This window comes from Sphaeramia orbicularis, chromosome 18, assembly GCF_902148855.1.
Source record: "Sphaeramia orbicularis chromosome 18, fSphaOr1.1, whole genome shotgun sequence".
Classification (NCBI taxonomy): Eukaryota; Metazoa; Chordata; class Actinopteri; order Kurtiformes; family Apogonidae; genus Sphaeramia; species Sphaeramia orbicularis.
In genome coordinates, this window is record NC_043974.1 from 26,183,983 (window position 1) to 26,201,336 (window position 17,354).

General features: G+C 35.5%; 1 protein-coding gene across 2 annotated transcripts in view; it reads left to right on the forward strand.

The window, feature by feature from the left end:
* The window catches only part of pcxb (pyruvate carboxylase b), an 848,274-nt gene that overhangs the window by 766,845 nt on the left and 64,075 nt on the right, over nucleotides 1-17,354 (forward strand). For both annotated transcript variants that reach the window (XM_030162429.1, XM_030162430.1), the window contains one exon: nucleotides 5,316-5,495. In XM_030162429.1, coding sequence (XP_030018289.1) covers nucleotides 5,316-5,495 — 180 coding nt within the window. The remainder of the gene's footprint in view (nucleotides 1-5,315; nucleotides 5,496-17,354) is intronic.

Sequence of the window (17,354 nt, forward strand, 5' to 3'; positions counted from 1 at the left end):
CCTCCCCACCGCCCATGTCCCAGGAGGCCGCGGTAATCGCCCAACAGCGTTCGAGCGCGAGTGCGTGTGTGTTTGCGCTTTCTGTCTCACTCAGCATCATTTGGCGTCACGTCTTTTAGAAATAAGTGTCAGGTTCTTTGTAGGGGAATTCTTTTGGGAGCGTCAACTTGATCTATATTTGTTCGCTCGTTCTATCTCGTATCTCTCTGTGCCATCTGATATCAGCAGAGTGCACTAATTGCCACAAAAATAGGCATGTTGTAAAGTGTTGGCCTCCGCTTTCTTCTTCGCAGCCGTTCAACTGTCAGTGCTTAAGTTTATCGCTCCTCACTCTATCGGCAGTGTTTCTTGTGGGTCTTAAAATGTTACAATGGGTTTTGATATAAGTGTCCTGAGGTGACGGTCTGAATTCCTCCTTGCTTATTTCAGATCTTTTATTATATATTAGCATGTAGAAATCCAATCTACTTTATTTATATAGCACATATAAACAATGAGAACGTTTCCAAAGTGCTGCACATCATACAGACAATAAAACAATTTGAAGAAATATTAAAAACAATAAATAAGTACATAAAGCTACATCGATGCTCTAAATAAAACAGTCAAAACAAATAGTTAAGAAGTGATAAAATCAATAAAAAGAAATGAATAAATAAATAAAAGACACAGAGGATCACACAACTTACGCAGAGTTAAAAGCCAGAGAATAAATGTTAAATAAATAAATAAATAAATGTTTGTTTTTTTAAGTATTTCATTATTGCATTAACCCTTTATCAGGCAAGTGACTATTTTTGGTAATTTCCGCATGCGTTACAAGTTACAAGACAATGACAGCAACAGTTAAAGTGAGTCAACAATCTCAGGTCCAATGTGGTCTACAGGGTCTGTAAGGTCCACCTCTGCATGAACAGGGAGTGGACCTGCTTTGTTAGGTACCATGAAGTAATGGTACTAATGTAAGGAATGATGTTTAAAGGGAGAATGTGGATGTGGACAGGGGTCTGGATCAGCACTTATGTTGGTCTAATGTTCAAAAAGTGATGTTCTTTTGACTTTACATGTGTTTTTCTTGTATTTTTACCCCACTCCCCTGAAGAGGAGGCAAGGGATGTGGTTTTCTATTCCGGTTTGTTAACATTCTAGCCGCAAAACTTTTAGTTGAATTCATACCAAATTGAGTTTATAGATTGCCAGTGAACCAGAATAGATGTGATTACATTTTGGGAAAAGTAGGTCAAAGTTCAAATTTTTTATAAATTTTTTTAAATCTTTTTTTTCCCTCTCATTTACTTATAACGGCCAGAATTTCACGTCTATAAAAACATCAATTTTGTTTCAATTTACTTCAGACTTGGCACATATATAGAGGCAATTGATATGTTGACGTCAGCACATGCATAGAAGTGATGACATCAGCTGGATCGATGCCAAAATAAGCTACAATGCCTGCGAGGGGTGGGGTTTGTTGTACCTGGCATCACTTTTTTATCTTTATGTCTTGTTGTTTTTTTTTTTGTTTTTTTTTTTGCCACTTATGGTAAGGAAACAAATATGGTAAATTCATTAACCTTGATATTCTACATAACTATACATGTATATATATATATATATATATATATATATATTTTTTTAATTCACAAAAGTAATAAAGTCTTGATATGTCCTCCGATAACACACAAGGTTTTTTTTTTTGTTGTTTTTTTGGGGTTTTTTTTCGCCACTTACGGGTAAGGAACCAAATATGGTAATTAATTTTTGGTTTTTTTTGTTTTCACTTAAGTTTTTATTTAAATTTAACCCTTTCATGCATAGGTCACTACAGTGGACAATTCTTCTCCAGCTGTTCTCTTGTATATTAACGGGTTTTGACGTTTTAGTTCAATATCAGCCAACACAGTGAACACTTACGCACCATCCCATACACTGACATTCACACCATTACTGTAACTTTGTTGTTCTTGATACAGCTGATCTGCACTAACATGTTTAAGTGTAAATCAATTGTTATTTGTTAGACAAGAAGGTTTTTTTTTGCATATTATCTCCATGAAGTGAGTAATTACTACCATTAGAATATGTTGAAATGTGAGAAGACATCAGATTAGCATCATTAAAAATGTTTTTATTTCATTGTTTTCATATCACTTTCTGATATCGGGTTTTAAACACGTTTCTTTACTTCAAAAATTAAATGCATGGATCTTTTTGTAACTCCATAGAAAAAAAAAAAAAACTCGATCGCATCGTTTTCTTCATGCCTAAGGAGGAATAAAAACACTGAAGAAAAAAATCTTAACTAAGGTTCTCACAATTCATGCGTGAAAGGGTTAATAAACACAGTCACCAAAAACAACAAAAAATGAACAAACAAACCTTGCTTGGATACACTACACAACACTACATTCACATTATTCTGTCCTTCCTCCATTCTGTTATTAGTCCATTTATTCCATTTTTTGTAAATATGATCATTTCACTTACCTGGATTTTCTATCTAACAATAACAAATCTTGAAAAATTTCCCAAGAGTAATACATTCTTGTTTTGTCCTCCAATAACACACCAAGGTTGAAAATTTGAATTTAAGAGTATTTCTGTGAGGGCCATTTAAAGGCTTGATAAACTCATCTAGTATCACACAGAAGTGAACAGGAAGTGTTAAATCTGTGTCTTCATTCATTACAATAAGAGAATAATGTGTGCAATTGATACTTGCTACAGTGTCCTCTTTGCAGTCAAAAATGGCTCCACTTTTCACCATTATGCTAATAGGGATCGCTATTACCATAATGATATGCCATTATAAATAATGAAAGAATGAATGCATGTGATTTTAATGAATGTTTTCCTCGCTCTTTCTTCTTCACTCTTTATTTTCAGGTTCACTCTGTTGTCACTGAAAAGATGTGCGTAGTTTAGCTCATGCCTGCCAAATCCAGTGATTAAAGATGCCGTATAGGTGTAAACACGTTTTCATTTCTCATTTCTCCCTCTCCCGGCCTTCCTTTCTCTGGGTCACAGCGAGATTAATCTTCGACGGCGGCGTCTTCATTAAAAAAAATAGACTGTGTCACTGCTGTTCTCTTTGGTAAAATCATTGTGGACGTGCACTTCTACCTGCACGTAGTTGACAGGAAACAACACAGCAGGAATTTACACAGAAAAATGGTGTAGTCTTGTTGACAAACTGCAGCAGCTCAAACGTTTTGGAATGGAAAAAAAAAAAAAAAAAAAAAAAGCGAGCATACCATGGGAAAATGAACATTCTCAGAGCGTTGATGTTGAACAGATCAAAATCCAATGGTAATATATCAGAGTGCTATAATAGCACCTCGCTTGATCTTAAGCTAACTGAGATATAATCTGAGTGCTGGGGCTGCACTCTGGTGTCTTGCTGAGTCTCTGATGAAATACTAATAGCTTACTAAGAGTTATTATGCAATTTTTTATCAATTTAGTGGTAGATTAAGTATCATCTGATTTATTTTTAATCAGTTAATCGTGTATTTGTTCCTTGGTGATCCCTCTTCTTTGAAACACAGACACTTTCAAAGCATTAAAACTGTTTTTCAACCTTGGGGTCGCCTGAAATTTCTAGTAATTGATTAAAAAAAAACAAAAAAAAAAACAAATTACGAATAGAGACAACCACAATAAATAAAAGACATGACAAACTGTGAAGCTGAAACTGAACCACTGTGGTACTGTTTATCTTTCAAATGTCCATTGTGGTTGGTTTCAGATTCTGCAGCTCTTTCATAATTCATAGTTTGAGTTATTGTTTGTTCAGTATTAATTTGCAGCCTTATATATACTAGTGTTGCTTTGGTCAACAAAAATTATGACGAAAAATCTTTGTCAACTAAACTTTATCGCGTGACGAAGACGAGACGTAATGAAAATGGTGGTCATGTGACGATAACTAGAATTAAATGAGTAATGCAATATTGTTGACGAATAAAAACGAGACTAAATGTAGTTTACGAAACAAAAACTGTGATAAAATGTCTCTTTATTTTTGTTAACGAGACAAATTGACGTTATTATCTTTAGTTGCGTTACTGCAGGTGTGCCGTGACATTGTGAGGTCGGCAGGATATCAGATGTTTTGCACCCATGCCATTTGCCTCCTCCAGTTCGCACCTCAATTCTGGATGGTTCGCCTTCGTTGCCTAAAACTAGATGAAAATAGTCATGTATTATTCTTACTAAAATACGACTAAAACGCTCAGAGTTTTAGCTGACTAAAACTTGATTAGATGAAAAAACTATTAACGTGACTAAAACTAATAAAGACTGAAATGAGAGTTTGGCACAAAGACTAGACTAAAACTAAAATTAAAACAGGCTGACAAAAACAACACTTGTAAATCCAAGCTGGACTGACTGTACATATCCTGACCAAGGAAAATACAATTCTCACTTTGCGCAGTAACTCCACTATTTTTTCCTGTTCTGGATCATGGTATCCAGAATTTTGTGAGGATCCAGATCAATCTTCAATATCTTGTAGAACCTGTTGGGAACTTACTTTGTTTTTTTTTTTTTGTTTGTTTTTTTTACCAAGCACTCTGACCATTCATTGTGGAGTTACACCGACATATGTTGAAAATATCCCTATCTCCCAATGATAAAGAATCCTTTTAAAAATTCCTGGATCCAGATAGTGATCCGGATCATTCCCAAAATCTAATCATTTGTTACTCGTCCCATTTCGGACATTTCCTGAAAATTTCATCAAAATCAGTCCGTAACTTTTTCAGGTATGTCACTAACCAACCCACAAACAAACAAACAAACCCTGGCAAAAACATAACCTCCTTAGCGGAGGTAATAAAAATCTATTGTGAGTTGATAGAGACATTCCCAATACATAAAAGACATGCTTTCAGATGCTGCAGCTCTTTCATAATTCATAGTTTGAGTTATTGTTTGTTCAGTATTAATTGTCAACCTTGTAAATCCAAGCTGGACTGACTGTACATATCCTGACCAAGGAAAATAAAATTCTCACTTTGTGCAGTAATCTGCACCTGGCTTTTCTGCCTCCGTCCATACTAAAAAACATTATATAAACTAAATGTTGTCTATAATTAACGTTTATTTGCAACATACTATAGCAAACTATGACATGATCAAAAACAAATTAATTTTAGCAAAAAAAAAAAAAGTCTCTATTTTGAATGTCTGGGGTTGCCACCAATTTGTGATGTTTAAATGGGGTCACGAGCCAAAAAAGGTTGTGAAGCACTGATTGAACATTAACAGTAACTCGTGGTATTCACTGTTTGTCCTTTTTTGCCTCTCAGGTGACTCCATCTTCAAAGATTGTGGGTGATCTGGCCCAGTTCATGGTGCAGAACGACCTGAGCAGAGCCGAGGTGGAGGAGCGGGCTGACGAGCTGTCCTTCCCCCTGTCTGTGGTGGAGTTCCTGCAGGGGTACATCGGGATACCACATGGAGGATTCCCAGAGCCACTCAGATCCAAGGTGACACTGTTGACTGTGTTCTACACCTGCATGCTGCTTTTCCCATTTTTTTTTTTTACATCAAGGATTTCCTTCTTTTAAAAGCTGTTTAATAATAGAAGTAATAATAGTCCTAGCAGTAGCTAATCTAGATTTATGCCAACCACAGTGTGTGTCTTTTATATTAGAAATAAACTCACATTTCACATTAGTTCTGTGTCAGACTTTTAAATCCATGGCACAGGTGGTTATATTCGTAGAATTTAATAAGTTGGCACAATATAAATGTAGTATAACAGAATAAAACACTGCTCATTTTAAAATAATATATAAAAAAAAAAAAAAAAAATATATATATATATATATATATATATATATATATATATATATATATATATATAGTGTAATGCTGACATTGCTAAAATTATTCATGTTTTCTGAGTTAAAGGAGCAATATGTATTATTTTTACTTCAAATTTTTTTGCTTAAATTATTCACATTCATGGGCTGATGTTTCACTGTGAATATTTCTGACCACTAGAGGGAGGAGTGAGTCATTCTTCCAGTCTCCCATGACAATGAAATGTCAAAGCTGGAGATGAGAACAAGTTTCAGTCTGAGAAAGCTGGTGCAACATGTGACGATTATAAGACAGCAGTGTTATTTTGATGATCTGAGGTTTGGTTTGTAGAAATGTTTATAATACCGTAAAACATGCATGAAAACTCAGTGTCTGTTGAAAAGTATTGTTAATTCTTTGATGGTTTGGTCGTCATTAGTCCATTGGGTGCTTGCTCTTGATGGTTTGGACTATCAATAAGACATAAAACCTCTTTAAGGCTAATCTAAACACCAGCATTCACTTTTATGTACAGTTGCAGAAAAAATTATTAGACCATCAAAAGTCATCCAAAAAAATGGTTATGCAATCAAGTGCTAACTCCTGTGTGTATCATGTGACTAAAACAGACAGAAAACGAAACATGGAATGTCTAAAAGCACTGTTTTTATCAGTAAAACCATAAATATTGATGTAAGAACTGAAGTGATTTTGGTTATTATCAAGAAAAACATGGAAAATGTCTAGATATCAGCTCTGAAATTTAACTCCCATGAGCTATTTTTGTTGTTATCATTATATTTGTCCAAACAAATGTACCTTTAGTTGTACCAGGCATTAAAACGAACAAGAAATTGAGGGAAACAAGGATGGTCTAATAATTATTCCATGCCTGTAATTGTGATATTTGTATTTATTCACCTCTCTTTTTTTCTACATTCTCTGCTTCACTACTTGAGCGATAACTCAACTTTATTTCCCTTCTCTAACTTTAACTTAAATTTCATGAAAGCTGCAAGAAACATGGAAGTGAAATTACAGGGGGCCATTTTGTGAGGTATCCTGCTAAGACTTCCAGCAAATTACCCAAGTAATTTTAATTTTAATTACATGTTTCCTTTTAAGAATTAAGATTTGTTATTTTCGTCAGTAGGGGTTTACACACGTAAACATGCACATGCACATGCACCACACACCGAAATTCGTCTTTTGTCGTCTTCTCTAACCCATCACTAGATCGTGCATGCTCGCCTTATCAGGCGCTCGGGGAGCAAATGGAGGGGTTAAGTGCCTTGCTCAAGGGCACATTAGCCATCAACTCTCCACGAGTCTAGGGAATCGAACCGGTGACCCTTCAATCACACGCCAACTCTCCAGCCATCTACTGCCACAGCTGCCCCCTCAATAGAAAATCTTTAAGGAGGTTTTCTATTGAGAAGATGATATAAATTTCTCATTGGTTGTTTTCGGGATGGGAGTTGCAGTCAGTGCATTTACCACATTTTCAGATTTTGCTTCGAGGTAAGACTTGTTAGACCCTCTGGCCCCCCCTAAAGGTATAGAGCCCAGGGTAGTTGCCTTCTGGGCCATTCAAGCTGCACATCTTTGTGTCTACAGGTTTGGGAAATGATAGAATTAGTGTAACGTACCGGGTTGAATCCAGAGTAGTTAATAGCGACGACAAAGCCCAGAATACACTTGGAGCTTTTAACCCATAAAGACCGAGTACTACTTTTGTGGCAGTTCCAAAATCAACTCGTCTCTCTGTTTAACCTTTATTAAGTGATTTATCACCATTTATTGTAAGATTGTCCTTTGTATTTCACATTTTAACCCATAAAGACCCAGTGCTACTTCTGTGGCAGTTCTCAAGTTCATTTTTCATTATCTCTAAACCAACAAAGTGGAAGTACTGCTGGGTCTTCTTGATGATTATTCTCAGGTGCTCTTTGGAAACTTGTGGTTAACATGAAAGATTTCAAAAAAATATTCCAAGGCACACTGTAAGATTTGTGTAAAAATAAAATGTCTTTATTTCTCCATGGTAATGGTGAAAAAAGCCCTGATGAAGACCAGAAGTCTCAGTGCGTTGGCTGTATTTTAAAAGATTGCCATGGAGAAATAAAGGCATTTCATTTTTCTCTATATTTAATCTTTCTTAGGTGATTTATCGTCGTTTGGTATAATATTATGCTCAGTATTTTGCATGTTTAAGTGAAAATGAGGTTTTTTCCTATATTTAATGTACTGAGATCATGCAGATGTTCCTAAAAGCTCAAATTAACATTAATGGTTATTATATCAAAAACAGAGAAAACTGAAGAAAAAGTGACTTTTTCAACAAAATCTATCAGTAACTGAACATAAACCAAGTGTCTCCATCCACTGTCACTTATCCAACTCCATGGGTTTTACTGGTGAATCAATGTTGTAGAAGATGACAGTGTTTCCATGGTAACTGCAGAGCCCCGAACGTCCAAATGGGTCATATCTGATGACCATGAAAAGATGACAAACTGCATTTTACACCAAATAATTACATGTATTGATAGGATTAGTGGATCATTAGGTATTAAACTGTTTAGATCAGGAGTTGATTTTGGTCACCAGTGAATGTTTGGGTCTTTATGGGTTAAAGTGAAAAATCATGTATTTTCCTATGTTTAATTTACTGATCATGGAGATGTTCATTAAAGATCAGAGTAAATTCAAAGGTTATTGTATCAAACACAGAGAAAACTGAAGAAAAAAATTACTTTTTCAACAAAATATATCATTAACTGAACATAAACCAAGTGTCTCCATCCACTGTCATTGATCCAACTCCATGGGTTTTACTGGTGAATCAATGTTGTAGAAGATGACAGTGTTTCCATGGTAACTACAGAGCCCCGAATGTCCAAATGGGTCATATCTGATGACCATGAAAAGATGACAAACTGCATTTTACACCAAATAATTACATGTATTGATAGGATTAGTGGATCATTAGGTATTAAACTGTTTAGATCAGGAGTTGATTTTGGTCACCAGTGGATGTTTGGGTCTTTATGGGTTAAAGTGAAAAATCATGTATTTTCCTATGTTTAATTTACTGATCATGGAGATGTTCATTAAAGATCAGAGTAAATTCAAAGGTTATTGTATCAAACACAGAGAAAACTGAAGAAAAAAATTACTTTTTCAACAAAAATATATCATTAACTGAACATAAACCAAGTGTCTCCATCCACTGTCATTGATCCAACTCCATGGGTTTTACTGGTGAATCAATGTTGTAGAAGATGACAGTGTTTCCATGGTAACTACAGAGCCCCTGAACGTCCAAATGGGTCATATCTGATGACCATTAAAAGATGACAAACTGCATTTTACACCAAATAATTACATGTATTGATAGGATTAGTGGATCATTAGGTATTAAACTGTTTAGATCAGGAGTTGATTTTGGTCACCAGTGGATGTTTGGGTCTTTATGGGTTAAAGTGAAAAATCATGTATTTTCCTATGTTTAATTTACTGATCATGGAGATGTTCATTAAAGATCAGAGTAAATTCAAAGGTTATTGTATCAAACACAGAGAAAACTGAAGAAAAAAATTACTTTTTCAACAAAATATATCATTAACTGAACATAAACCAAGTGTCTCCATCCACTGTCATTGATCCAACTCCATGGGTTTTACTGGTGAATCAATGTTGTAGAAGATGACAGTGTTTCCATGGTAACTACAGAGCCCCTGAACGTCCAAATGGGTCATAACTGATGACCATTAAAAGATGATAAACTGTATTTTACACTAATTATTTACATGTATTGATAAGATAAGTGGATCAACAGGTATTAAACATTTTAGATCAGTAGATGCTTTTGGTCGCCGTTGGGTGTTTGGGTCTTTATGGGTTAATATTCCACTTGTTCTCGACACACTACACACACACACACATAGGGGAGTCGCTTAAAGACATGTGCATTTACAAGTGCACACACGCGCACACAAATTCTGTCACATGCTTGGTTACATCTGACAGTTGCCAGTCCCCAGGAGGACACTAAAAAACGGTGAAGAAAACCGTGATATTGCTCTGTCCTCTCATCTCTTGTGTTTCTTTACTTCTGTCTACTTCACCCGTCTCACAACGGCGAAGCGAAAGGAACAGACTCTCATGTGCATCGCAGACCAACAGCTTGAAGTCTCAGTGGGAGTGTCACACGGACGCGTACCTGCATGAATTAAGCCACATTTGTCACGCTGTCCTCAAAACGTGCTGGCATATTAGCACAGTTCTGACTGTTTTTTTTTTTTTTTTCTTAAATATGAAAACTTAGCAGATGTTGTTTTCACTGATGGGGGTCAACTCGTGAAGATTTCTCCCCACGGAGAAGTTGAGTGCTCCATTTTTGGTGAGCTGTCTGCTACTGGAAATGGGAAATATTTGGTGTGACGTTCCACTCGTTGCGTCAAGCCCCATGTAGCTGCGGTGCTTTTGTAAAACTTTTTGCAGAAGCTAAAATATTGAACCTAGAATTTAACCCATAAAGACCCAGTGCTACTTTTGTGGCAGTTCCCAAATGAATTTTTCTCTATATTTAACCTTTCTTTTGCGATTTATCACCATTGATTGTAATATTATATTCCTTATTTTATGTTTTTTTTTTAGCGTAAATCATGTATTTTCCTATATTTAACCTTATTCTCCAGCTGTTCTCTTGTATATTCATAGGTTTTGTTGTTTTAGTTCCATATGAACCAACACAGTTGACACTTTTGCAACATCCCATAATACACTGCATTTCATACCATTACTATAACTTTGCTGTTCTTGATAAACCTGATCTGCAGTAACATGTTTAAGTTTAAATCAGTTATTTGTTAGACAAAAAGAGTTGTTTTTTGCATATTATATGAGGTAATAACTAGCATTAGAGTATGTTAAAATGTGAGAAAACATCAAATTAGCAGCCTTAAAAATGTCTTTATTTCATTGTTTTCATTTTACTTTCTGATATTTGGTTTTAAATACATATTTCTTTACTTAAAAAATTAAATGCATGGACATTTTTGTAACTCCATGAAAAAAAAAAAAAAAAACTCGATCGCAATTTTTTTATGCCTAAGGAGGTGTAAAAACACTCCAAAAAAGAAAATTTTCACTAAGGTTCTCATAATTCATGCGTGAAAGGGTTAATTTACTGATCATGTAGATGTTCATTAAAGATCAGAGTAAAGTTGGGGGTTATCCTACTATATAATGCACGTTCTGTGTCCGATCGATCGATGTTGCAGCACAGGAGGGCGTTTCTATGGATTTTCCTCAGCCTTCACAGGCCCGATCGCCGCCAAACTCGCCAAATGAATAGAAACGTTACCCGACTATCTACTAGGCACAATTTTACGTCCGAATTCAAATGTTGTAAGGTATACTGGGCGATTTTAGCCTCTCTCTACTTTAAAATCTTCATCCCTGCCGCCATACTCCATGTTGAAGAATGCAAATAGGCAGTATTTCACTGCATATACTATAAACTGATGGTACTGAAATAAGCAAACTGCCTAAATACATAATTGTGTCATGAAAATATTCCTTAAATATCCATTCCCAAATAATGTGAACAAATAATATCATAACAATTATTTACAAAATTGCTGCTGCTCTTGCTGTGTTCATTTACAATAATGTATCAGCACTTTTCACACACAACGGCACCACGGGTACAATGACGCTAGTTATATTAAAAACAGAGAAAACTCAAGAAAAAGTGACATTTTCAGCTCAGATATCAATAACTGGACATAAAATATAATGCTCAGTATTTTGCATGCTTAAGTGAAAATGAAGTATTTTCCTACATTTAACCCTTTCATGCATGAATTATTAGAACCTTTGTCGAGATCTTTTCTTGGGTGTTTTTATTCCTCATTAGGTATGAAAAAACAATGCAAATGAGGTTTTTTTCATGAATTGACAAAAATGTCCACTTGGCTACAATGTGCATTTTATTCTTGAAGCACAGAAACATGTATTTAAAACCCCATATCAGAAAGTGATATGAAAACAATGAAATATATATATATATATTTTAATGCTACTAATCTGATGTTTTCTCACATTTTAACATACTCTAATACTAGTTATGACTCACTTGATTGATTGATTTGATTGATTGATGTATTTATTTTGAATATGAATGTAAAAACAGAAGAAAATAAATAAACAAAACACTTATATAAGACATATAATACATATTCGAAAAGGAGTGAGAAGAAGCATAACTTACAAAATCCCGCCCCTTCTCCTTAAATAATTAATAACAGTAATAATCTTCCTAGTTCACGGAGATAATGTGTAAAAAAAAAAACCCTTTTTGTTTTTGAAAAAAACTGTTAATTACAGTCTAACAATTAACAAGTGATTTCCACTCAAACATGTCACTGCAGATCAGGTTTATCAAGAACAGCAAACTTACAGTAATGGTCTGAATGTCAGTGTATGGGATGATGCATAAGTGTTCACTGTGTCGGCTGAATATGCAACTAAAACAACAAAATCCATGAATATACAAGAGAACAGATGGAGAATAACTGTCCACTGGAGTGACCACTGTGCATGAAAGGGTTAATGTAGTAAGATCATGTTGATGTTCATAAAAGCTCATACTAAGGTTGATGGTTATATCAAAAACAGAGAAAACTGAAGAAAAAGTGACTTTTACTGTAAAATACACCATTAACTGAACATAAACCAAGTGTCTCCATCCACTGTCATTGATCCAACTCCATGGGTTTTACTGGTGAATCAATATTGTCGAAGATGACGGTGTTTCCGTGGTAACTATGGAGCCTCTGGACGTCCAAATGGGTCATATCTGATGACCATGAAGAGATGATAAACTGCATTTTACACCAATTATTCACATGTATCGATAGGATTAGTGGATCAGAAGTTATTAAACAGTTTAAATCAGTAGATGGTTTTGTTCACTGGTGGAGTTTTGGGTTTTTATGGGTTAATTCGAACAGTCACATTTTTCTCCCACTCATCTAATGAATAATATAGAATGTCACCAGTGCCCCCCCCCCCCCCCCCCCCCCTTTTTTTTTTTGTCAATTTCATTTTGGATCTCTTCATTTTCTGTGCAGGTCCTCTCTTTATGAATCCTTCCGTTCATTTGTGTCTAGTTATTGTTTCCCCTCACCCCCCTCCTCCCTCACCGTTTACCTGTGTGTGAATCGAACACTTGTCAACCTTTCTTATCAGGCTGTACTTCCTTCCTCCCTCCCTCCCTCATCTGCTTTGCGGTGATGTGCAGTTTCTAGATTATATGATCAGATGTTTGTCATTTCTGGCATTAGCTTCCCAGGCAGACTTGCCCTTGACAATCACTATGATTTTTTTTGTTTTGACATGCACTGCACAACTCCTCTGTCTGCCACAGCGCTATTAGTGCCTCTTCATCTTTTTCCAGTTTTGTTTTCCCTACATGTTGCATTGGGAGACTGTTTTTATTTAAAGGGGTCCTATTTTGCTAAACCCACTTTTATTAGTCTTTGGTACATTTATTTGTGTATTTGTGGACCATAACAGTTCATAAAGTTTGAATTTGAACCCTCCAGGTGCTGCAAAACTATCTTTATATTCATTTTGGCAATAATCGAGTGGATTTCTACAACCTGTTTTAATTCCCGCTTAATTTGTTACGTCTATACAATGGCGGAGTGGCTAATCGGGAGATTCGGGAGGATTCCTGATGGGCCGGCTCATGTCAGTCTCGAGTTTGGGCCGATTGGATGGGAAAAATAATTTTGACACTTCTTCATGCATTCATTCTCCATTCATCTGACATCACAGTAGAATAGATGGGTTCTACCATCTGAGGGAATTCTTCCCTCCAAAATGTTTAAGTTGGTTTGGCCTGTGAGCAAGGTTATTATTGTTAATGAAAACTAACGAAATGACGAAAACTAGAATTGTAAAAATATTTTCGTTAACTGAAACAAATAAAAACTATAATTAAAAGAAAAAAAAACGACAACTAACTGAAACTGTATTGTGTGTTTACAAAACTAACTAAAACATATAAAAATTATGGATAAATGGCCTATCTGTGGGTAAAATTTGGTAAAGATGGTTGTAATAGTTTTCCCGTAAAAAGTTGCTAACAAACAAACAAACACAGAAAGCTAAGTGAGGTAAAAAAAAAGAAAAAAAAAAAGCTAAATATCACACCTATAATAAACCTGAGTATTCAAGTAAACACTATATCCACTTCCTCATGTTTCCAATGTTTTTTTTCATTCTCTGATAATAATGTCCACATTTCTATATTATCTGTAGTTGAGGGAAATGACTGCAGCCCCTGCATGTAGATCAGCCAGTGTATACCATCATTATGCATGTAAACTGTGACGGAGCTACAGACTCCATTATTGTGATATAAGAAAATCCTTATCGCTTATGTGAAGCAGCTGCCAGCGTCTGTCCTTAGCCAGAAAGTGAAATAATTCCTCGGAGTCTCTCCCACAGATAACAATGACAACAGTGACTCCGCACACAATAGAAACAAGCCAAACTAGATATTTAATGCCAGAACATCAAGAGGCTTTTTCACACAAAGCTCTCTAAAGAACGTATTCTCCATCATTCAGATAAACTCAAGAGTTCAGCTTTGATTTAAATATATGTGTGTATTCGTATATTTTGGGGGTGTTTTGTTGTTTGTTTGTTCAGTGTGTAGGCCTGTGTTTCTATCCTGCTTTTAAGTTTGAGGTAAATCTGATAAATGTCACTGTCTTCTGAAGCATATCTCGAGGTGCATTTAAGGTTGAAATCGAAATAATTGGTGTCAAACCGACTAACTTATATAATATAAAAGTGGGATGTAAAACAAAACGAAACTGAAATGCTATGAATAAATTATGCTTGTAGTGGGCATGACAGGCACTGACTGGAGGCCAATGCTTAGTTCTTCTTCACTGGATTTCTTGTCCGAGTAGATCTCTTTCTGCAAGTGTTTGTGCAATGAGCTTATTAGAAGCACAACTTTTTATCTTTAAGTCCATGTGCATTGCATGCAATCATAGGCATTTACATGACCATGCGATAACATTGTGTGCAGCTGCCGAGGGTTGTTTTTTCATGCATGGAAGAAATAATGATTCTTTAATGGAGCTGTGGTGGCATTAATTAGTCAACAAGCAGCTCTTTCACCAGTATGTAACATGCATACATTTCAGTGGCACAGGCTGTTACACAACTTCTGTGCGTTCCTTTGCTTTGAAGCGCTCAAAGTGTGATTGAGGCGTTTCCTTATCTTCTGTCACAGTTGATTCATTTGCAGTGTAGGTGGAAGAGAGAACGGACAAGGGAGGGGAAACCAGGAAGATGAAGGGGGTGGGAAAATGGGAATACAGGGAGGGAATAATGAGGGGGGGAAAAAAAAAAAAAAAAAGAGACTTCGAAAAATAAGATTATTATTATTCCTCGGAGCACTGCGCTAGAAAAGTAAGGAAAAGAAAAATCGAGGACAATAAAAAAAAAAAAGAGATGGAGTGGAGTGGGTTCTTGACTGGCTCTAAGAGAAATGAGCAGAATGTAAGTAACCTTGAAGGAAGAGTTTGCCTTTCCTTCATTTGTTAATACAGACTCGCTCTCACACACAGTCATTATCTGTCTGTGTCTCACACTCTAACAATCAAGCAGTTTAGGTGTAAGACATCCTCAAAGGACACAATGTTAATGAGAACAGACTCCAATGAGGCTGCCATGTTTTGAAGTGTCTTTGCCTCACACACACCAATGAGTCAGCTATCTTTGAACTGTTAGCTCTGTGACTAATAGCATTGCACCGGGCCCTTTGTCTAGAGATTTCCACAAGGCAAACACATATCCATGCATATGCCGATAAGTTTTAAATACACCAAGCAACTAAGATCATGAAACAAACCTTTGTGCCCAAAAGACAAACACAGCACTTTGTCTCGTGCAATTCATGCAATTTCACATACAGTCACGGAAAAATTTATTAGACCATCAAAAGTCATCTAAAACAATGGTTATGCAATCAAGTACTAACTCCTGTGTGTGTCATGTGACTAAAACAGACAGAAAAGAAAACATGGAATGCCTAAAAGCAGGGATGCACCGATACCACTTTTTTCCAGAGTACTTACATTTGAGTACTTGCCGACACCGAGTACAGATACGAGTACTTAATAATCCCATTCCAGTTCTTAGTTCCTTTTCTAAATCTGCTTTATTGTCGTTGTTATTAGTCTGATTGGAAAAAAGTGCTGCTACTGACATAAACAGGGTGGGGAAGCAAAATTTACAATGAACATTTAGTTGTTTTTTTCTCAGCAGTTTCAATTGTTTTGAAACCAAACATATATTGATGTCATAATCATACCTAACACTATTATCCATACCTTTTCAGAAACTTTTGCCCATATGAGTAATCAGGAAAGCAAACGTCAAAGAGTGTGTGATTTGCTGAATGCACTCGTCACACCAAAGGAGATTTCAAAAATAGTTGGAGTGTCCATAAAGACTGTTTATAATGGAAAGAAGAGAATGACTATGAGCAAAACTATTACGAGAAAGTCTGGAAGATACTATTAAAGAAGAATGGGAGAAGAACAAATAATATCATAACAATTTTTTACAAAATTGCTGCTGCTCTTGCTGTGTTCATTTACAATAATGTATCGGCACTTTTCACACACGGTGGCACCACGGTTACAATGCCGCTAGTTATATTAAAAACAGAAAACTCAAGAAAAAGTGACATTTTCAGCTCAGATATCAATAACTGGACATAAAATATAATGCTCAGTATTTTGCATGCTTAAGTGAAAATGAAGTATTTTCCTATATTTAACCCTTTCATGCATGAATTATTAGAACCTTTGTCAAGATCTTTTCTTGGGTGTTTTTATTCTTCATTAGGTATGAAAAAGCAATGCAAATTAGTTTTTTTTTTTTTTTCATGAATTGACAAAAATGTCCACTTGGCTACAACGTGCATTTTATTCTTGAAGCACAGAAACATGTATGTAAAACCCCATATCAGAAAGTGATATGAAAACAATGAAATAAAATTTTTTTTAATGCTGCTAATCTGATGTTTTCTCACATTTTAACATACAGGGTGGGGAAACAAAATTTACAATGAACATTTAGTTGTTTTTTCTCAGCAGGCACTACATCCATTGTTTTGAAACCAAACATATATTGATGTCATAATCATACCTAACACTATTATCCATACCTTTTCACAAACTTTTGCCCAAATGATTAATTAGGAAAGCAAACGTCAAAGAGTGTGTGATTTGCTGAATGCACTCGTCACACCAAAGGAGATTTCAAAAATAGTTGGAGTGTCCATAAAGACTGTTTATAATGGAAAGAAGAGAATGACTATGAGCAAAACTATTACGAGAAAGTCTGGAAGATACTATTAAAGAAGAATGGGAGAAGAACAAATAATATCATAACAATTTTTTACAAAATTGCTGCTGCTCTTGCTGTGTTCATTTACA